General features: G+C 41.4%; 1 protein-coding gene across 1 annotated transcript in view; it reads right to left on the bottom strand.

The window, feature by feature from the left end:
• Window positions 1-374: 374 nt before the first annotated feature.
• The window catches only part of LOC140266786 (uncharacterized), a 41,779-nt gene continuing 18,988 nt past the window's right edge, over window positions 375-23,165 (bottom strand). The window contains exons 4-17 of the mRNA XM_072361885.1: window positions 16,774-16,825; window positions 12,854-12,970; window positions 12,329-12,418; window positions 9,688-10,017; window positions 7,614-7,736; window positions 7,251-7,420; window positions 5,414-5,469; window positions 5,143-5,281; window positions 4,859-4,986; window positions 3,669-3,804; window positions 3,107-3,275; window positions 2,911-2,994; window positions 1,612-1,909; window positions 375-1,515 (exon numbers count right to left, since the gene is read on the bottom strand). Of these exons, the coding sequence (XP_072217986.1) occupies window positions 746-1,515; window positions 1,612-1,909; window positions 2,911-2,994; window positions 3,107-3,275; window positions 3,669-3,804; window positions 4,859-4,986; window positions 5,143-5,281; window positions 5,414-5,469; window positions 7,251-7,420; window positions 7,614-7,736; window positions 9,688-10,017; window positions 12,329-12,418; window positions 12,854-12,970; window positions 16,774-16,825 (2,662 nt within the window). The 3' untranslated portion in view covers window positions 375-745. The remainder of the gene's footprint in view (window positions 1,516-1,611; window positions 1,910-2,910; window positions 2,995-3,106; window positions 3,276-3,668; window positions 3,805-4,858; window positions 4,987-5,142; window positions 5,282-5,413; window positions 5,470-7,250; window positions 7,421-7,613; window positions 7,737-9,687; window positions 10,018-12,328; window positions 12,419-12,853; window positions 12,971-16,773; window positions 16,826-23,165) is intronic.

The raw sequence follows: 23,165 nt of genomic DNA, 5'->3' as shown, positions 1-23,165 counted from the left end.
AAAAGTGAACAGCAAGAGTAAGTGAAAAAGAAAACAAGGAAGGGAATGATATAATTTTCCAAAAGTGGTCTCAAACCGTGCCATCATTTATTATCCTGGGATTAGAGTGGGTCATTAGCACGTGAGCGAACAAATGACAGGCTGGCAGAGGAGTGAAATCATACTTAAACATGATGTGTCAAAAAACACTATATGTTCATTTTTCTTCTTTTTTTATTCAGCAACAACGTTGCAAAAAAAAAAAATTCTAAAAAGGTTACAGTGGAACTGCGACTTGTATTTACTTTGATTTTCAGTGTTATTACAGGAATGTATTTAAGATGAATAAATACATTCGTGTGCATTCTGCTCTTCACGTTCCGATGGGTGGGAGTTATGCTGAAATTTAGAGGGAAACGGTTCTAATGGGTTAGAACATACCCTGGCGGCTGACGACTGAATTTAATTCATAAGCTTATAATCAGAGTCTGAGGTTTTGGCACTGCAGCATAAATCATACAAATTCTATGATGTTTGTTGGGAATGAGTCCTGCTGCTGAAAAAGAAGAGAATAACAACTTTACTGCTGTATTTCTCTGTAGCTGCCATTTATAATTGTTCCTACAAAATACCTCCAAGTATATACACCCTCAGTTACTGCAGTATTTCTTACATGTTTCGTAATGTGTCACCAGTCCTCTTGCTACCATTCATGCACCTTTTCCTCACCACCACTCCTGCTATGCTACCCCACCCCCCATCTTTGTCAGTAGTCCATACTGTGGAGCTGATTCTTCCTGTCAGTTTTCCCCTGCAAAGCTGTAGGAAGCAGCGGCAGGTTCAGGTCCGCAACCCGGCGCTGGAGAGATGAACGTAATTGAACAGAGTTCCTCTTGGCTCCATTTGCCCCTTCTCCTGCTCTTTCTCCTCCTCCTCCGGCTACAGACAGCTCTTTCCTTTTCCCCCTCTCCTGTCTGAGGCTCTTGATGACCAAATTGTGTTGTCTCTGCGAGGGGAAGGCAGGAGGTTTAGACCCATTCACAAGAAGTCTCGGAGGCCCAGGTCGGTTCAGCCCCACCCATGTCATCTTCCTTCCCCGTCCATCTTTTAACCCCACATTGCGCAGGCGAGGGAGGGGAGCGGAGGGTGATGTCTGTGTTGTATCCATGGTACCCAAGGGGCCTCTGCCTGAGGAGTGTGAGGTGAGTGTGTCAGCCTCCAGGAGCATTCGGGGAGAGATGCCGTTCTTCTCCGAGGAGTAAAACGTCTGCAGCTTCTCCAGTCGCTCGTTGATACTCAGGTGATGAGAATCATCCTGGTGGCGGTTGTCATGGAAGCAATCTGACACAGGGTCAGCTGCCCCGTCTGATTGAGTTGTCCGGAGCAGGTGTGTGTGTCGGATTGGTCTGGACGTGCTGCTGTCTCTGACTGACTCGGTTGGTAAGGGGACTTGGCAAGGAGCGGAGTCGCAAAGCTTTGAGGCAGAGCTTTTAGGAGGAGAAAGATGGACGAGTTCTCTGTCTCCGAACACTGACACTAGAATAAACAAGCATATGGATACAGTAAGGTTTGGTTTAAACTGTACGGTGGATGTGAGCTAATTTTGCTCCTGCACATGTTAGAACTCCTCACCTTCAGGAAACAGTGTCTCCCTGGTGTCTAAGGTGATGGCAATATCCTCATCAGTGGCACCGTCCTCTGCAGACAGAGGGGTGGGGGAGGGGGAGGGAAGGCGTGGGGGTAAAGAGGGAGAGGCAGAGGGAGGAAGCTGGGGCAGGGAGGGAGATGGGGGATGGTTTTCATCAACCTCTCTGTGGTCCTTTCTGTGCAGGTCCTCACTCTTCCCCCTGTTGCTCTGGCATTCACCTGTCTGTTGGACCCTCAGAGGCCTGTTGAACTGTTTCGAGCTTTTCTCATTGGTCTGTTTAATCTGAAGATAGACAGTGATTGATTGTTAGGAGGCCAGACAGTATTTTTTTTTCATTCACACCCAACTCATAAAGCTTCTTATCACTTCATGTCACTGATTTTGCGGTTGACTGACTGTATAATGCAACCACCTCACTTCCTCTGCATAATCCTAAGGTTATTTGCACCAAAATAAATTACTTGGTGAAAGACCAAACCCTTTTCAGCCTTTTTCTTTGTGGTGTTTGGATGTGTGTTTTGGCCTGTCCACTTGAAATGAATTACAACATTCCCTTTTGTTTTAACACATTCATTGCTAACAGTACTGGAGGCTGCGAAGCAGGATGATAATAAGTAAAACCTTTTATCATTGTTAGAATGTTTTGCTGGCCAGCCTAAAGCTCCTGAAACCTCCCATTTTGTGTTTTTTTCTCCACAACCTGCGGTGGATCTGCGGTGATTGTCCTTTATGCTTGTCTTCATCAATAGTTGGGTTTCCTTGGCCCAGAAAAAGAGACACTCTCTTTTCGTGCATTTAATGGAGGCCATGTGAACATCATGGAATGGATGCGAATAATGGTGTAATTGTGTCCAATGTACATTTGACATCTACTGCGCAGTGTATCAATCTTTTTTTCATAAACCTTTGGACGTTTTACCAAAATAAATCCCATAAAATGTTGCATACAAACACCATCCTTAATGTGTACGCTGCAGACTTATATTTAGACCAGTTTTGTAAATCATCATTGCTGAATATGGACCCTACAAAATGCACGATTTCCCCATAACCAAAAATGTCCCGCGTCATCTTGGAAAATTAACCCCATGATCATTTACTGGTGATGCCAGACTATAGGAAGAATTCACATCTTCCATTTAAACAAATGTGTCCGTAAGAGAAATCAAAGCAGTGGGATGGGATGGGTTTTTGGTCTTTTCTCACGATGACAGCTGCTTATCCTTCAATGAAAGAGTATTACTTTATCATCTATTAGTGTTCATCTCTGACATCAAGTGCACCTGCTGCTGAGTCTTTGACTCTGTGTTGTTCCTGTCTCTCCATGTGTTCTTGCTTGGAAGGCTCCAGTCATCGTTCTCCAGCTTCTGCCAAATGAATCACACTTGTTGTGAAAACTTAGAGACAACAGAAAAGTCAGTGTGTCGAATATTTCAGTATGTGCAGGCCTCTACGTCGGTGTGTGTAAACCTTGTTAACCTTGGCTCCCTTCTGGCTTCTGTTGAGCTTGCTGAGCAGCAGGTGATAGAACGCCATGATGGCGGAGGGTCTGTTGGTGGTGAGAGTGTGTATTACTTCAGAGAGGGAGTAGCCTAACGTCTCTGTCATGTATGTCAGCACAGATGAGTTGAGATCCTCTGGACCCATCCTGGGGAATATCAGAGTGGGATGGAAAAAAAGTGTAAAAAGCAGAAAGGAATTCCCAGTAAATTCCTTTCTGCTGTCGCTTATGTGGATTTGGGAACACGTGATTGCATTTTCACAACACGTGAAGTGATAAAAAGGTTTTGCTATGATATACAAAACTGTCCCACTGCAGGTCAAACTTTCCCCATGTCTGAAAACATGCAGTGCATTTCCTCTTGCTTCTTTTACCTACATTGTGATGTTTTCTGAGGGGAGTTTTTGTGCCCACCTTTGCTCTCATGCGACGAACACACAACTTTACATTAATATGGTGTAAGAAGATATCTCCTCATAACAATAATGATAAAGAAGTTTCTTCTGATATCAAGACACATTTGAAAATCTGTACATCTACCTGTTTTTATGAGAGTTTATGTTTAACGGTTTCTTGGCATATCCTTCGTTGATCCATCTCTCCTCCATGGCTGCTCTGACACTGGGTCTCTTAGCTGGATCTGGCTCCAGGAGAGACAGCACAAATGACACTGCACCTGCAGCACGAGCACAGACGAAAGCATCACATTTGCTTCAGTCAAAAATCACTGCTTTTGACATTCAAAATCACTGTTTTCCACTGGATCAAACAGCCTGTTTTTTTTGATTGGACAACTTGTTGGATGCAACTAACAATTAGGCTCGCCTGACAAGAACTGAACAATCGCATTAGCAAAAATAAGAAATAAAAGGACATGATGGTGAGACAAATCAGCATATTCAGAAGCAGGACAATATTTAAGTTGGTGTCTCAGCTGCTTGCCTTTGGTAGCAGTGCAGCCACTAATTTGACATTGTCACGAGTACAGAGCATCAGAGCTGTAACCGGAGCTTTGTTTGTTTGAGTGTAATGGAGTGACAATGTGTGAGAGAGTCACTAAAAGAAAGTACATAGAAATCGAGACAGTAAGATCGCTGTCGACTTGTGTTTCAAACTCAGTGAAAGATTAATTCTTCTGATCAAAAAAAAAAATTACACAGTTTTGATTTAATTCTGTTTGCCACAACATACAATAATGGCATCACTCCAACTCATTCATTGATGTTTTTAGAAAAGTGCAGGTTTGTCGAAGGCTCCATTTTGCAGCAAAACATTATCTTCTCCAAACCCAATCAAGTTATTTTGGTTTCTAGACCAAAAAAGTTATGCTGCCTAAATCTAACCGAACAGGAGTGTGCACGATAAAACTAAATCGAAACAACAGCACAAAAAGGTACACGCAAACTTGACTATGCAGAGATTTTAGACAATAGAAAGATTTCCATTCACTAGTGAAGCAAATTTGAAGAGATCTTATGAAAAGCTCCACAAAAGAGGTGTGAAACAGTATGGCTACGTTGCTAGTTCTTGTAATTCAGCAGAAGAAGTAGTTGGCTTAACTGGAAACAAACCTTGAGGAGAAAAAGAAGGCAACAACAGCTGTGGACACAAGAGGAAAACTAAGAGAGCTCTTCTTCATGAATTGTTGTTATCGCTGGAAATATCTGGTTATACTCAAACCTATTTGGGAAGATGCCAATTAGTCACATGAATTCATCTCAAGAAGGCACCTTTACTGATATCACTAGGAATGCTGCTGATCTCTCCATTGACCATCTTCTGGTGTAGCCGTTTGATGTTGAAAGGCTCAACAGTGAAGGGCAGTGTCCCTGTCAACATGGCGAATGTGCTCACGCCTCTGCAGACACACACACACACACACACACAGAAAATGTGAGACGACAATAACACATTTACACAGTACATAAAGAAAAATGCATTTTCAGGTTAGTAAACACAACAGACAAGCAACCATCAGGTCTCTTAAGCATTCACAGTAGGATTGAACACCTACACAGACCAGACGTCCACTTTGGGTCCGTACTTCCTGTGAGCCAGCAGTTCAGGGGCGGCGTAGGCAGGACTTCCGCACTGGGTGCTGAGGAGCTCCAGAGATAGAGAGTCAGCCTTCAGAGTGTTACTCAGGCCAAAGTCTGTGGGAATCATCATCCTTTTTACAGCAAGGTCTTCAAGGTACAGTCACACTAAAATAGCTTGAACATTTGGTGTCAGCACTCAACACAGATGGTTATATGTTCCAGTAGAAAGAGTGAATAACAACATACCTACAATCTTTATGTTGTTATGTTCATCCAGGAGGAAGTTTTCAATCTTTAAATCTCTACAAAAGGAAATAAGACAAACCAGTTAGCAATCAAAACGAAGAATGTGGTGATAGCAGCATTTTTAAAAAGCTCTGTCCTAATCCTACAGGAAATTCTGCAGTTACTTTTTTCCTTACAAGAGTGTTTCGGTGCAATTTACTTGACAGACATAATGGTGGTTGTTAAGTTTAAAAACTCTGTGTATTTATAGATAACCAGATGAGATGGGACGAGACTGGACCCGCGGTAGCAAAAGAAAAACCAAAAGCTAAATTGGGGTTTGGGTAGAGCTCAAGCCTTCAAAACATTGCTGACTGAACATTTGGTAATTTGGGGGATTAGTTTGTCCAAAACCAACCGACCATTTAAACATGTACACCCATTGTGATTTTCGAGTCAAACTGCTATTCTTGATTGATCCTTAAATCTCGACCGAAACACAATCTCTGCCTTCACTTGAAAAAGTTCCTTCGGTTCTTCGAAGTACCCCTGCCTCGCCACCGTCACACTGCCAGCTCTGAAACTACCAGCTAAATGAAAATCTGCGGTTAGCAGGGAACGAGCCCCTATAAATTGTAGCCTGGGAATCCGCCATGTTCCTTTCATGTGCCTTCATCTAACCAACAGACACTCAAAAATCCAGAGAACCCTGCTTGCACAACCTCGAGGGAAGTTCAAAGAGAGACAGAGGAAGAAAGAAGGGAAAACCAGCAAGAAAGAGCGAGACCAGACATTGTCATAAAGGGGAAAATGTATGTGGTAAACCTATTGAATGTGGGTGGCAGGAGGTGCGTTTAAGTGCAAATTTTCCATTTATTTCAAGTTTAATCATCTCTGTGTGGGACCGTGGTAGAGAGAGTGCGAGTGCACGCAAGCATGTGTGTGAGTGAGTGCGTAGGTGTGTGTGACAGACAGAGGTGCCGTTGAAGAGTTAAGAGCGCCGCCGTTGAGGGACTTCATTAGAGAGGAAGTCCATGATGTTGTGATGATGTGTGAATCATGGCGCCGGCGCAGGATGATGAGGTCATTGCCTGGTAATCACATTCCCACCTTTAGAGGATTCAAGGTCTTAAACCAAAGCACAGCACTCTTCATAACGTGCATGACTGCAGTGTAAGTATGTGTGGATATATTACGCGTGTATGAGTTTGGTTATCTGACACCTCCACCTACTAAAATAACGCTCTCATCTCCTACACCTCAACGTGCCAGATATTACATTTCCTGTATCGTCTTTGACTCTTTAAGCTGTTAATGCCCTGCAAACTACTCTGTGTGTATATATGTGTGTGTGTCCTGATAAATGTGTATATAAATCTCCAATAGGTTTTAGCACCTTGTGAGATCAGAGAGAGAAAGAAAATATCTAACATCCTAATTTTTGCTCTTCTGTTTAAATATAATATGGTCCAATCCCATTTCTTAGTTTTACACATTCACTTTGATTCTGAATGTTCCTGTAGGCCATTGAAACAGAACTGAAGGGGATGGTAGTTGAAATATTCCCCTAAGAAATGCTAGATCCATTTAAGATAGTGATACTTAATCAGAAGTGGCTAATTCCGTTTATGTAAACAGGCACCGCATTATGATCTCTCGTGGACTCTTTAACACCAAAATTAGCATGTTATTTAAGATAGTTTGACCAAATCCCATTACAGTGTTTGCACTGTGCAAGAAAAACAGACTTATAAGAATTCTAACCCAGTCTGAGCTAACTTCTTAAGTGGCAGATGTCTCTATATGTAGATGCTGACGGGCTGTACACTCTGTTGGTGCGTGGTGTGTGAGCAGTGACCTGTGTACGATGCCATGTTTGTGCAGATGTTCCACTGCAGAGAGGATCTGTCGGGTGTAACGTCGCACCTCCCTCTCCTCCAGCCTTTTCCTCTCACAGATCCTGTCCATCAGGTCTCCTCCTGCACAGAGCTCCATGGCCATGTAGTAACTGTTCTCCGTCTCCAGAGTCTGAGACGCAGCATTGTACATATATGTGGTTGCAGCTGATGTACAGTACGATAATCTTTCAATTAGAATCTAAGATCAACATGCAATGCTGTTGTTGGAGCCAAATTAGATGTTGCAATGTTCCATCATTGCTTATTTTGGACCGTAAATTGTTTTTTGAGTTTTTGCATTTATTCAAACATGTTTTCTTTACCTCCAGAAGAACAACAATATGAGGATGTCGAACCATCTGATGAATTCGAGGTTCCCTCTTCATGTTTTTCAGCACATAGGAGTCCTGGCGGGCTTTCTTCTTGTCTATCACCTTAATGGCCACCTGAACACACACAAACACACACAAACTCACTGCACACATCTTTCATGACTACATTTGCATTAATTTATAAGGAACAAAAAGTAATTTTAGCAAGTTTTGCATAAAGATGCTTCTTCATTATTAAAGACAGAGCGTAACACTCAATCACTTTCACTACCTACATTTTACCCCAGAAGTTTGCTGTCATGACCCTTCTAGGACTCCATACTAAACCATTACAGGAAAGTTCTGGTATCAATCAAACCTGGGTGGTATTTACTGATCATTTAAGGTTTAAGTGATTAATAGAACCAAAAGTGCTCGGATTTGGTCCAGTACTGTGTGAGAACACTCCCTTAGAATTGTGAAATGTTTGCAATATAATCCAAGGGGCAATTGTCCTTGACTCCCATAGAGAGGTGTCACAGAGGTCTAACTCAAAAAGTCACATTCTGAAACTTGTTGAAAGGTTTGCAGGGAGACAGCAGCATATATGGGAGGTGAGTAAAGAAAGCTAACCAGGGTAGTGAAGCAAACATACACTGTTTGAGATTATAAAGCATATCATTGCAGTTGCAGTGAGAATTTGACTGGAGTGGCTAATGCCAGGAGAAGAACTCTAAAACCGAAGCGCTATTTCTAGGAGAAAACATTGTTCCAAGACGTGCTCCACACAAAGTAGAGGTAATTCTCACTTGTAATCGGCCCTTGGACTACTCTGAAGCTGTTTCACAGTTGATGGTCATAGCTTTCTCGTTCAGTACTAGACTGAACCCAGACATATTGGTCTCCATTGATACTTTAGATTCTGAAATTATGGGAAACTTTTAGCATCTTTCAGAAAAATGTAATTTTCCTTCAAATGTCAAATTACAGTTAGCAAAAGGCAGGAGTCTTTTGCTTCACAGTAGAAATGCAGATGAATCATTGCAGAAGCAGCGGGAAAAGAAATGAGTCAACTTATAATCATCTCACTGCTTTGATTGTTAAGTCTGTGGAGGATAACAATGGCGTCCATTTGTGTGGTCACAGCCAGTCCTATCAAGATAATGCTGGTTCAAGAAAATGGACTTGGGCAGCTTCCCATGGCTTACAGAGCTAATCATGTAAACAGTTGGGTGTAAAAAAACACGTGAATGTTTGGTCACCTAAAGAGGGCTCAGTTTACCCACACTCTGTATGTACAGTATTTGATATTACATGCGCTACATGCTATATCGCTATCAAAATCAGGTGACACCCAAAGCCTGAAAGCAGTGAGAGAAAGAGTGAGAGTGCGCACGCACACACACACACACACACACACACACACACACATATCTTGTGCTTATAGAGGGTAACAAGAGTTAATAGGAACAAATACCCCCACAGATGAGTTTGGGTGTTGCCATGACAACCAGGTTGTGTACATAGCAAGGGTCAGGGACTCGGTGAACGGTAAAAGTTATACATAGAGGCACAGAACCACATTTATGCATGCACATGCGCAGGCTCTACGGCACATTAAGTTGCAACATCAAAAATACATGAGAATGTCTGACATTTTTGTTAAGTGGGAGGAATATTTTGTGCTATTTTTAATCTGGACGTACATTATAGCACATAATAGTGTGGGTTAGAAGTCGATGAATAACAGATCGCAGACTCGTGGTTGTTTTTGCATCAGATCAGACACATTGCAGAAAAACACATCCACTGCTGAGCAACTGCTGTATTATAAAGTCCCAGTAAGAGTCATACTGTAGTTGTCAAATGAGCAGTTTTAGAATGGTCTGACTTACTGTTTGTACACATCAGTAGAATAATAACAGGCCACTAACTGCTACAAATTCAGGTGTGTATAATTATCTCTTACAGATCACGAGTTGTTAACTTGTAATCATGACTTGAACCTGTGATCTTTTCACTTTGCCACTCTGTTTCCTCTCCAGTCTACCCACTCTGATTCTAAAATGAGGGAGAAAGCATTTACCTTCTCCCCTGTGCTGATGTGCAGCCCCTCCATCACTTTGGCAAACGAGCCCTTGTTGATCATCTTCCCAACCAGGTAGGATCCCACCCGTTTGGAGTGAGGGAAGCTCCGCAGCAGCTCCCTGGGAACTTTCAAGGCGGGCAGAGGCAGCCGCTCCTGGTCCGGCCCCGAGGCTTCCCACTGGGACACCCCGCGCTCTCCCACGCTCCCACCCTCTGCGACCATTTCCTCCAGGGAGGGCTTCACTGCAGCAGCTGGCATCCCGGACAGGGCGCGGGCCCCATGTGGCCACCTCTCACACTCACGATCCGATCCAAAAACTGGACAATGCTTCCACAAAGCACATACCAACACACCCAGTTGTTCATAAACAGACACAGGCCAAAGATGCAGATAGTCGTTAAAAGCAGAGACAGGACCCAAATCCTTTTAAAAAGGAGGTGCGGTTCTCAATAGACATCTGCTATCCACTCTCAGGTGAGTATGTGCTTTATCCCAGTCTGCCTGGTGTAGGTCTCCCTTCTTTTTTTTCTTTGTTTGTTTTACCTTCCAACAAACACCAGTGCCTCCAGGTGTCTCTCCCAGGTACTCCTCTGACTTCTTTCTCGTCTCACTCTGTTCCTCCCTGCTGGGTAGTGGATGATTAACCGTTGTGTTCTTAGGTCAGCAGCAGCAACGAGGAGGACATTCTACACCGTAATCCCCCCCTCCCCTACAGTGACTATTTCTAATTGTCTTACGTTACTTCCATGAGCCAAATTTGGAGTCTTATGTGCTTTTTGAGCCCCATTCAGTCCAGTATCTGCGCCCAGGATTTAGTTCTATGTGCATGGCATCATATAAACATTTGAAAAAGATTTTCACACACAAAAAAGTGAAAAATGAAAAGGTCATTTCAAGACATCAGAGTTGGCACAATGAAATTCAACAAAAAACTACTTTATTCATCCGAAAGGGCACTCATATAAACATTGATATACATATACATATATGCTATTTTCTTTTGAGGATCAATCAAGAAACATTGATATTGACATCAGCAAAAAACTAATTCAGAAACTCCATAAACGCCAAAGAACACTTTGCAATGTGCTGCGGGTAATTTGGTACTTTTCTTTTTTACCTTATACCATGTAAATAAAATGTTTAAAAAGTGGTCACCAATAAAGAATTTTAAGACATGTCATGCCAATTATAATATTTCCAAATATATTCAGCAGTATTTATTTTAAGGGGAGATGTGCAGAGGATTTTATAATATTTGCAACCATCTTTTTATAGTTATCACTACAAACGAGTGATCACAAGTGATGCTGATGACAAACAGTCTAGTCTCAGGAGGGAGATTAGAATAGCTGCATTTGTTCACATAAAATGTGAGATTTTTGTTTTTGTTTCTTTATGTTTTGTATCAGGCAGCTTTCATTCAATTTTCTTTATCACCAATCATGTGTTTGTCATGCCTTTACTGGCAACAACTGACAGATATTTTTTCAAATTTCCTTAGATGGTACTGGCCCAAACTCAGTGAAACTGCAGTGAAATGCCAACTCCCTACCTCTTTGTGTTTAGGAGCACGTAATCCTATTGAAATATCAGTTTTGTGACAATTTCACAAAGTCAAAAATGTAGACGATTCACGAAGGAAAACACAGACATGGAACATCTTCGAAAATGTACTTTTACAGTTTTTTGATCGTGGCTGACAGTTTCATGTCTTTATAAGCACTAGTTAGGCAAACATAGGCATGTAGAGATTTTGAAACCCAGCATTGAACAAATTCGGAGCCTTGATTGTGACTGATGCTTTTTTTCAGTGTAGACCAATGCAGTGAGACTGCATTGTGACATAATACTTGCAATACATGCAGATGCTTCTAGGATGGTGGTCAGTGGCATTTCGTTGGTGTGTCACGCTAGTCATTGAAGTATGTGGTCTTTTTTTTGGCTCCAGTGTTATAGCACAGTCTGTGTGCACCTGAGTTTCAGATTGCACTGTATCGCTGCTCAATTTATCCTCAATCAGCTGATGAAAGGAGGGATAGAGCCCTATATCCGCTATGTAACCCAATACACTTGCACAGTCCTCAAACACACCAACAACGTTACACAACCTTTTAAGTGAGACGGCTGTAGTAACCAAGTGAGACCTTTAGTTACCTTACTTTAAACATGATCAGACTGTATAATTTGATTTGGCATTCAGACCAAACACACAATTGCAGCAGCCAAGAAAGTCTCAGTAAAATCACAATCTAAACATTTCAAAACTCTTTCAGATGCAGTCAGTAACACGGACCAACTGAGGTCCAAACTGCCTGTGCCATAATGAAAAAAAAAAGGACATAAATACAGTGGGCACTGGTGTCCACGGTTTTTCCAGAATATTCTGAAATAAACCGCAAAACACAGAAGCAGCCTGTCATTACTGGTTTCACATCAATAGAATTCAAAATGCTGTGAAAACACCAACCAAAACCCCTTCAAGAAAATCATTAATTCTCCTACGCAAGTCAAATCTTCCATCTTAATCTTTCCTTTCTTACTAATGTGTGTATATACGCTCATACGCCAGGAGCCCTACACTTCATAAACAGGTCTTAAGGCCCTGGCGCGTACACGGGAGAAGGTGTTAACACACCCTCCCTAATGTGAGGGAAGGGTGTCGAACTTTATCTGGCTCCGCACAGGACGGTGTGGGAGAAGTCAGAACTTGTGTGAGCGTCCACGCCTGAGAAAGCGAAGCGACGGTGGAACGGAAGAAAATGAAAACCAACAACAATAATAGTACTATGGACACGATGAGTGAGAAGGAGAGAAACCAAGCTCCACAACTGCAAAACAAATGTGAATTAATAAGCCCTCGAGAGATTTTTATGTAACCTCAGCTCTGCCTCGCTTCAGCCTTTTGCAGGGGCTGTTCTGTGTGCATGTGTGTGTAACTGTGTGTGTTTCCATGGTTCAAAAAAGGTCATTCTCACTGCCAGAGACCACAGTCTATTTGTGTGTGAGCTTTCAGCACACACACATATTTGTAAGCCGTTTCTTGAGGAACTGCAAAGCGTGGATGCTGTTAATATTCCGTGTTTTTCCTTCTATACACATGCATACGTAAACTTCATTTGCATAGCTGACGGTATAATTATGAGTGCGCACATAGTCCCACGTCTGTGTGAGTGTGTGTGCGGCGTTGGTTCAGAGGAATGCTGGCTTGCCTGTAGGACTTGGCGAGCTTCTCGGCGGTCACATTAAATGAGAAGAGAAACCCCCTTCTGCTTCCTGCCTGTAATAAATGGATCCCCAGCAACCATTAAGGCATATTTTAACACCAAATAACTCCCCAAAACCACACTAGAACAGACACGGTCAACCCCCGCCCTCTCAACATCTCTCACACTCTCATTTCTTCTATAACCCTGTCACTTTAGCACACAAAAAACGAGAAAGGCGCTAAATGTTAAAATAAGATCCTTTTGCTGGCACAGCATGATGTACTTCACAGTCAGACCACAAGAGTGTTTAATGTAAGTTATACTTCTTGATTGCTCCTTCAAAAAAAAAAGAAAATCATTTTCTTCAAACATCTTCAAATGTTTTAAAGCTTACATAAAAACTGATGTTGCAACATTTGGAAGTACAGAGTTTGAAAACAGGCATCCAGCAGTTCTATGATTTAAATCATTTTCATTTCACAATCATAATCAATTAAAATTTCAGTGACTGAAACAAACTGATCGCCACCAAAGATGAAAAGCATTGCAGCAAACAGGCTAACTCTCTAACATTAAGGACTACAAGCAACACGTTTCTGTTATGCAGCTGCATGACTGCAGTGCATGTCGACAGAAAAGTAGTAATACACCCCAATCAGGCATAACAATGTGACCACCTGCCTACTACTGACTAGGTGCTCCTCAAGGTACGACATCTACTCTGACCAGAACCACTGATGATGTCCTGGAGTGGGACATTTGCAATAGATCCTTTGGGTTCTGTGGGTTGTGGTGCTTGCTCCCCACAGAAGCAATCAGCTCCCATCAGATTATTATCTGGGGAGTTCGGAGGCTCCTCAGACTGTTTGTCGTGTTCTTAGAGGCCCTCCTAAGCAGTCATTGCAGTGGTCCACAGCTCCTCTGCTGCAAGGTAAAATTCATCTGAATGCCAGGAAGCAGGTTTTCCCTGAAGAACATTGTAATGTTACAGGACAAGCAGTGTTACTCGCATTACCTGTCAGCGGTACTAATGCTGTGGATGTTAGAGAATATCAGACATAAGTCTGCAAATATATATATATTTTTAAAAAGACATTCTACAAATGTTTGTGTGCATAAATGGATGCAGTTTGACACGTCTGTCAGAGACAATGATCCTCGTGACATCAGGAAAAAGAAAGCCATACGATTTAGATCTACATAGTGCATAAATTAGTTTATGTACTGTTCTCACTGAAGCTGAAATATAAAGTACTGAACAACTGTTACAGATATTTGTTAGTTATTGTAACGCTTTGCATCCCGACATAGAACCTTATTCATGAGTGTGATCAGCTTTGAGTGTGCTTTGAGGGCCTCCTGTATGTTATCGCAAAGCTGAATTTCCTCCTGCGTTCTTATCAGAATGTGCTGTGAAGTTTCCAACATTTGTTTGTACGCTGCATGAATGACACCCTTTGACATTGCTCAGTAAAGCCTGTCTGCATCTGATGTCAGTCCCACTTAGCTTTTCCAGAGCTGCTGTCCCTGCCTGCCCTCTAGTGGACGAATCCCACAGATGCAAGACTAGTGCTTGCAAATTCAAACGGTCAACAGAACACGGAAATGTCAATCTCTTTCTCTAGTCTTCCAAATTTTTCTAAATTCTTTTCAATTTATCTTTTTTTTTCCATCTACTTTTTATGGATTTCTGTCAAGACTAAAAGTTCCGTTCAAGTCAATGGATTGGAAAAAATGTTGAGGACCAGTCCCACAAAAAGAACTTCAAACATCCCTCTCTTGCTTTACAAGCATATCACATTCACCCCCTGCACACGGCCAAGTGTAGGGAAACAAGTTTGTAAAACACTGACACTTGTGCTAAAGATTTGGAGAAGCACAGGAAATAGTGGAATCGATAGAAAGTGAGTCATTTCACAAAATAACTTGTGTGATTGAAAGAACTTTGCTAGCTGGTGACATGTAACAGAATTAAGAGGATGCAAGGATGGATTTACAAAATGATGACACAGAGTCAGTGCTCTTTCACATGCTTTCAATAAATTATATAAAAAAATTCCACCATTGATCTTGTTAATCTTGTAATGATGTTAATGTCTTTCTTCTAAATGAATACAAGCCCAGATTTGTCATTAAGCTCGACACGGCTGGCTGTCGTTCTCTGATGACTTCATCAGGCTTCCTGACGGGTCGTCATCAGTCAGTGCGGCGTAGTGTGTCATCAGTCAGTGCCTGCATGCTGCTGTGGTTGACATCTCTCATGTTTTGTGGTCTCTGCTGCAGGGCTGCTGATTAGAAATGGCTCTCTGGGTTTCTAAACAGACAAACACGGAGCGGCTCTATGGGACTTGAAGCTGTGAGTCTCCCACATCATACAGTGTGACAGCAGACTGCAGACCAAACCATTGCTACCCACAGGAAGCTTTCAGTGAGATCAGATTGCTTCAGCTCTGAAATCAACCAGAAAATGGTACTCTAAATGGTTAGGGGATGTGTGTCTTGTGAGAAAATGATGTGCCAAGAAAAACTAAAATGAAGAAAAGGCCAAAAAAATCAAATAGTGCTGGTTCAACATAAAGCTGCCTTGAATTCTTCACTAAAGTCTAGACAAAGACCGTATAGAGTAACAGACGATCTTGTCTGCAGCACAAGTTGTCAAACATAAACATTTCAGATGCAAAAGAGATGTGGTTTAAAGATACTGGAGTTGTGAATCTACGTAATTTTTCCTCTGTTGCCAACTCATCCGCCCAAAAAACATTTGACAAGAACCAAAAAGATTTTACTGATGTATTTCATGTCCACTTCATCTCTCCACATGATGCTCTAAATGCGTTTCCAAAGTATTTACCACACATCATCTAAGAGGTGAGAAAAGTAACTCATATCATTACACTTTGAATTACTGGTAATTTTTTAGTCTAAAAAGTATTTAAAGCAACAAAAGGGGTAAAAAGTCGAAATGTAGAATAAAAGCAGTATCAATTTCTCCACAAAAGACCAAAGCCTACTTCTGGTTTTAGTGTTCACTGACTGTAAAGTCCTTTGGTGTTGTGGGTGAAACATACACACAGTGTTCATCCATAAAAAAATGTTCTCCCAGGGACACCGTCCATCACACTCTGCTAATCCCACACAATCCCAAACAAACCTGAAATGGTAATTTGTGTCACGGGTGGTTTGGAGGTTTTCTACTGTCAACAGAACTCTGACAGGACAGAAAGGCACAGAAACAGAGAGACATGGATGCGGACGAGCCCACCCCTCTGAGCTGAGAGGCTGAAAAGGAGCGCTGTAACAGCCAAAAGTGCACTCCCACTGTCGCTAATGTGGACCGTGTGTGCATATGCCCAGATGTGCACCCTTGTGTGGCTGCGCATGTGTGTGTGTGTGTGTGTGTGTGCAGATGTGTGTTTATGTGCTGTAGTTGCCTGCTGCGCCGCTCCCAAATTGAAATGTGAAAGAAACGTGTTGGAAGGTGATGACAAGAGTGAAGTGAACCAGTCATTTCCTGAAGGCTCAGACCAGATGTGTCGCACACAGAGCCTCAGAAATCTGCAGAACATTGCTGCTTAATAACCAGGATATTTAACCAGGAGGGGTGGGAGGGGGGCTTAAGGGGATGTTTTTGTGCACGTGTGCTTACCTGAGCACACAAAAATGTGTGTGCTATTTATTTTTGCCCGGGAACTGTGAGTGTGTGTGTTTTAGGGGTGGATGCAATGTGTGCTTTATTAGTTTAATTGGAGTTTTTGAGGCTGCAGTGTTGCAGAAAGTGAAGAAACAACTAGAGAGGCCTGACAGACCGATGCCACACACACACACACACACACACACATAAATACACACACACTGGTTCTATTCCATAATGTACTCGGCCACTGACCACAATGGCTGCCACTTCCTCTTGGAGCAAGCCCTGGCGCCTAAAATAACAAAGAAAATATTCAGCTTTATACTGTCAGATGTTTTAATATTTCCAACCTCTCTGTTCTCATATAGGCATGATTCATGGATTATAACTTAGAAATACAATCAGATCCTTTTCCAGTGATCCCTCCGCCAATTCAATAAGGCTTTTTTTCAGCTGTAACTGGATGAGGAAATAATGCAGGGGTGTTGAAGATTTTTAAAGGCAGTACACTCAGTGTTTTAACCAGGAAAATGGCAAATACACATTGGGTCTAATTCATTCATTCAATAGAACAGAACTCCACTGACTGTCATGTCTGTGCAGACGTAGCTAAGATGGAGCCAGGGAGTAAGTAAAGTAGCTTAGCATCAGGAGGCAGGGGAGTCTGCTTAATTTAAGCACTAGAGTTGTTGTATATCTCATCAACCTGTTCAGTCAGCATCTGTGTTTGTCAGGCTCATAATATGCTATATGTGCTAAAGACTTTGATAACAGGCATTAAGCGTATTCATTTTAGGATTTAAAGTTGAGAAGTTGTCATTAACAGTGGATTATGTTTCAAACACTGATGCTGTTGCCAATGACCAACACGTTTTAAAACACTGACGCTTCACAAACCAACTATGTTAAAAAAATATGTTAGTCCAACAAACATAATTCCTAACATAGTCCCAACCGCAGCACATAAAAATCATCCACCAGTAGTGCTCAGCATTTCCCTATCGCTTTTAGTATGCTACGCAACACAGCAAAGTGCTGGTTGTGTTGTAAACTTTTGTTCAGTGTAGCTACATTTGAGTCCCAGTCTGGCTATTTGCCCCAGTATGTAGAATAATTACCGTTTTGGTTCCAGGACAGCCATGATAACCCCAAGTGAACCCCATGAAACCACACTTACTTCGTTAAAAATGACCTAAATCTGCTGCTGTGGTAGCTAACATTGGACCAAAGCTTGACTGGCTGTTGCTACATTTAAGCCTAAAAACCTAAGTCAAATCTAGCAGTCAAACAAGCTTCCCATTTGGTCTTACTGCTCCCACCACACAGGCGTGTGTGTCAGCCAAAACTGCATTTGGATAACACGCTAAGTCATCTTTTAACACCATGTAGCGCGTGACATCCTGCCCCAATGTAGGGTTTGTTTGTGTCATCTGCTGCTGTATGTTAATGTGACATTTTTAGGCCCAGAAATGGGTTCCCCACAGTATGAATGCCCATGCTGTGCTTTCTGGAGAAGAAGAAGTGTAGTTTGTTTGGTCAGGAAAAAGCTGCTGTTTACACAAAAGGTGTCAGACCAGCACTGCGTTCCTGTGTATGTGCGGGTAATAAGAGAATGTTTAGATGTGTGGGTCTGTGTATGTGAACATAATCGCGCATGATATACAACACTATGGTCGTTTCTTAAATAGCTATGTTTTAGGAACAGCCATTAATGCAGCTTGTAAAATATTCCCAACACCACGCCAAACACTCACTTCAGTTTCACCTCCTCCTCAAATACACACTTTCTGCAGCTCTCTATTTTCCTCTGCCCTTCTCTCTTTCCCTCACCTCATTTGTGGGAGAATTTATTAAACTCGTTAAAAACAATTCTGTGAATATTCCCAACTGAGTGACCAGGCTTCCGTTTTTTTTTCTTCTCCCCCCCCTCCCTCTTTTCTTTTTTCGGTTTCTCTGGCTTTGTTTTTTTCTCTCTCTCTTCTCTTAAACTAACCTGTATAATGTTGTCAGAACTGCTTGAGAATGAAGTGCTAAGTGTTGCTTTTTATGGGGAGGAAACAGACTGGAACAGCATGTGCGTGTATTTGGATGCCTTCTAAACACACATTCAAGCATACACATATACACACACACGCACACACTAGCAAACAAGCTACATCAGTATATGGCTCTTACCATATACATAGAATGTTAAACAGCAAATTAGGAAATGCTTTTGGAAGACTGTTGTTTCGTCCCTCCTATCGAGCTCGAGGTAGAGGCTAAGACTACGTTCATATTGCCAGACTGAAGTGATTCAATTCCAATTGTTTCCATTTATGTGACTCATACCCATTTTTTTTCCAGGGCTGTGTGGAAACAGAAACTGTTAATTCAGATTTTCAAATCCAATTCGTGTCACTTCAGTATGTGGTCCCACATTATGAATGAGGACTCTCTTATTGGATTCCAGTCACTTTTTTGCTTACATGTGCAATGAGTGCTGTCATAAACCTGCAGCACTATTACAGCACTGCAAGCAATAGCTGCTAAAACTGCAAAAGCCTGCTGCCTTGCTTTTTTTGTCCTTGTCAATCTCTTTGTATATAGCTGGAAAATTTTTTACCATCCTCCAGAGATAAATGCCAACCACAAGTGTGCTGCAATAGCTTCCATTTCAGAACTATTTGCGCATCTCAATCTAATCTCCTTCATTGTCTCACAAAGACGACTTTTGCTGTTACTGTTTTTTATATAAATAAAAAGGTATCTAGTGCACATTGGTGCCATTTCAATGGATAGATATAGAGGAACTGGGATGTAGCCTTATAGACTCAAAGCAAATGTTTATTGTTTAACTCTCTTTAGTAATAATTGGCCTAAAACTAAGTCTAAGCACTCACACTTGCATTTTCCACACTTAGATGTCAATCACTTGAATCTAATGTTCAGCTGGCTTTTCATCTGTGAGGGCTTAATCTAATTGAAATACTTTCCTGACTCTTTCTCTGTCCCTCTCTCCCTCCAGGCCCTTCACTGTCCCAGCTGACAGCTGGCTGCCAGCACCTCTGACTCTGCCCGATGAGATAAGCTTAAAAACGACTGAATAAAACAAAAGCAATTCCTGTACAAGTGCGTCAGCACAAGAACCAGAATATACAGTAGCTGAGCTGTCAGAATACATTTAAACTTGGAGAACTGGGAATTTTTTAAAAGTATTTATCAAAGCTGAAGCAACGTTTGTCGTCATCATTAATAATATTCACAATGGATCCATTTGGGATTCAAACCAGATGGATGCTTGGATGTTAGTGGGTTCCTTCATCTCTACAAACAGGAAAATTAATTATCATCAACTAACAACACTCCTCTGTATAATTCAGCTTAAAAATCTGCTATATCTTTGTTTTGGCCTGTTTGGGAGAATGTGCATGTGCAGCTGTCTGTGTGAACAACATTAGGTGGGTTGTTGCCTGTTAAGGAGAGCTAATAAAGTCTGTTCCCTTTCATTAGCGTGTGGTAAAATGGCCTGACAAAACTATTTTGTGTTTGTATGCGTGTTTAGGTGTAGGTGAGTTTAACGTTTTTTGTTAATTAGGTGTGTTGGAGCAACAAGCCCGTGTGTGCCTGTGTGTGAGTATGTGTTCATTAAGCATGTGTTATGTTGTTAACAGCACACCTCGTTGGCCAGGCAAAATGAGGCTGTTAAACTGGTGTACAACTACGTTTGTGTAGTCGGACTTAACAAAGACAGGCCTTTGTTTGGGAGTGTATGACTTGTGAGAGATGTGTTAGCATGTAAGATGCTAGCATGCCATAACTCCATTTTTTCCCCCTCTTAGTTAAATTTACAGTGGTCTGTGAATTATAGGGGAAAGAAATTCTGGTCAAAATAGCTAAGACTTAATTACAGACCAAGATGAAGACTGTAATAAGACCAAACTTCACATCAAAGAGGAGTGAACGACTGCTGTTATGATTGCATGAAAAGAGTTACACCTTTACAAGCTATATTTTTGCCATTTTGGACAATGTTACAAGCTATAAAGACAACTGCAACACATTACCACCTTATAAACCAACAATATCAAACAATAAGCTATTTACACATTCAAATGACAAAGAGAGACATTAGCATGTGTTTGACATCAAGTTTCAGAGGATCTAGCGATTAAATCCAATATTTCACTCTTTTAATTTTATCATTATCACCACCAACTCCTGTGAAAAATATCTGTCTTGAGCTATTAAATTATCCTTTATGTTCACTCATAATCCCCACATAATTTAAAGTAACGATATGTAACAATCTTATTGTATAAAACCATAAAATAGCTGATGACCATATCACCAGACATTAAGGAAAGAGTTAACTGAAACGCTGTCTTCTCCAACAACAATGTTGGAGCCAAGATCTTCTCCTTTCAAATCTGGCACTCCCTGATGGAAAGATCTGTTTGTGTATTGTATTGGCCTCGCTACTTCCTACGTCCAGAGCCAATCACATTTCAACACCTTAAGTTGCCAGATAAGACACAAGAAAATGTCTCCAGGCAAAAACACATCATTGTGCTGTTATGGAAACAAGCGAAGGATGAGAACCTGAAATAATTTTTACCCCACATAAAAAGCTTTGGCATCCATCAAAACTGCTTTATGACCAAAGACGTAATCAAATAAAGGTCAATACTGGAGACTCATTTGTCAGACAGGGAAGTCTTAAGGCTCTTATAAAACAAATCAATGTTCAAAACCAACAGCGATGGCAGGAAACCCCCCCGCTGTGTCTTCTCACGTCATCAGCACTGGGCAAAAAACAGCTGCACTTAAACACACCACACGCCTTCAACTGCCAGCTATGATGTACAATCTACACCTGAGCAAGAAGACATAACTGCAGTGCAAAAAAGGAGCAAACATTACACATTATTCATTAAAGTAAAAAAATGTGAACAATGTGTAAAGTCGGGTCATTGTAAGTTTAGTTTTTTTTGTATCCAACAGTTCTAGCTCAAACAAGCATCTTTTAATGTATTTATACTCAAAACCTGCATTTTGATTCAAACAAATACATCACGTGGGTGATTTTGTACATGGAATATATGAAGAACCAAATTAATAGGCTGCATCAATGATAGCAGTGGAATCCAGGAATTCTTATCAATGCCCATCCCTTATCCCAACCATAGTCTCTTGGGTTACCTTTTTTCTGATATGTTCTCAATGAGCCACACAAAACAAATCCCATACACTTTAACTATTGTGGAATTATTGTGGAATACATCACATGTATGCATTCATAAAGCATTTTTTAGGCTTTTAGGCTTTCTTTGAGCATCATTAACAATCACTACTAACATGTGCCTCTGGCAGGTGAGTATGCAGTGGGTTAACTTAGTTTTCAACCAATACAGCTACCCTGTGTTTGTCTGGGAACGATGCTGGTCAGAGTAGTAAAAATTAAACGAAGCCTTAAAGTTGCGCGAACAAAACCAAAACAGCGAGCCAAAGACACAAAAATGTTCCGTGAGAGACACAGGAGAATTGGGTGATAAATTTCTGTGGATTTTTCTCTGCAAGCAGCCGGCTCTAGATGATACTTAATCATCTAGATTATTGTTAATATAAAAACTTTTATTAGAACACTTTAACCTTATTTCATGGGCCCTGTACTGTCGGGTATTTGAGGGACAGAACTTGTCTCTTCGAGTTATTCCGTTTATCAAGAGCATAGATGATGCTTTGTTCACACAGCTGCAATCTCAGATGTGGCAGTTTTAGCAACTTCTAACTGCAAACCTCACAACGGGATACACTTTATTACAGCATGTACGCATGCATGTGCGCACCCAGCACCCCTTTTTGTCATGCCTGGCAACTTTGTAGTTTCTCACAGCTCAGTTCGAGAATCATTAAAAACTGGGGCCAGAAAAAAAAACAGAAAAAAAAAATCTGTGACAAGCTTCAATCAATCTCCACCCTTTAAACAGAGAGGGAGGATGCTTTGAGCTTAATCAACTCTGGGCTCTTTTAACAACTTCTACAGCAACACACACTTTTAAAAATCAAATGTAACACTTTCTCACAAGAGAACAAGTATTAACTTTTTTTAAAGTCTAAGTTGAGACGACAGTGCCTTAAAACCAAGGGGACCAAACTCTTCTTCTGACTGACCAGGACTTGGACACAACCCTTGATAATCTTATTCAGTTATATGAGTTTTTTTTTTTTAAATCGGCCTGTTGGGGGGGTTTTTGTGCCATTGCTTACAAAATGTTATTCACCCTGAAAATCGCACTGAAATTATACTGACAGAATTCCTAACCCATTGTGATCAGCACCTCCTGTGGCGTGGAAGAGATATTTTAAAACATTCTGTATACACTACATCCTACAGCAATTCTCCACTAATGTTCATGTTGGACAAAAGCAAATCTCACAACGTATTTCCAAAGCAAATACTTCTGGCCTCTGCTTGGCAAGACAGAAGTCAGCATCCGATCACAATCTCCCGCTGACCGTTTGCTTCTTTTTTGTCTGTTTTGTTTTCACTGCGACCACGAAATGTCTCTAACCTCAGATGTTTATACACAGATTTTGTATAATGAAAGAATTCAAAAACGTTCCAGGGTTTTGCAGAATTGTCCAACAGC

Source organism: Leuresthes tenuis, unplaced genomic scaffold (assembly GCF_036924035.1).
Source record: "Leuresthes tenuis unplaced genomic scaffold, fLeuTen1.0.hap1 SCAF_13, whole genome shotgun sequence".
Taxonomy (NCBI): domain Eukaryota; kingdom Metazoa; phylum Chordata; class Actinopteri; order Atheriniformes; family Atherinopsidae; genus Leuresthes; species Leuresthes tenuis.
This window is presented reverse-complemented; position numbering and strand designations above follow the sequence as displayed.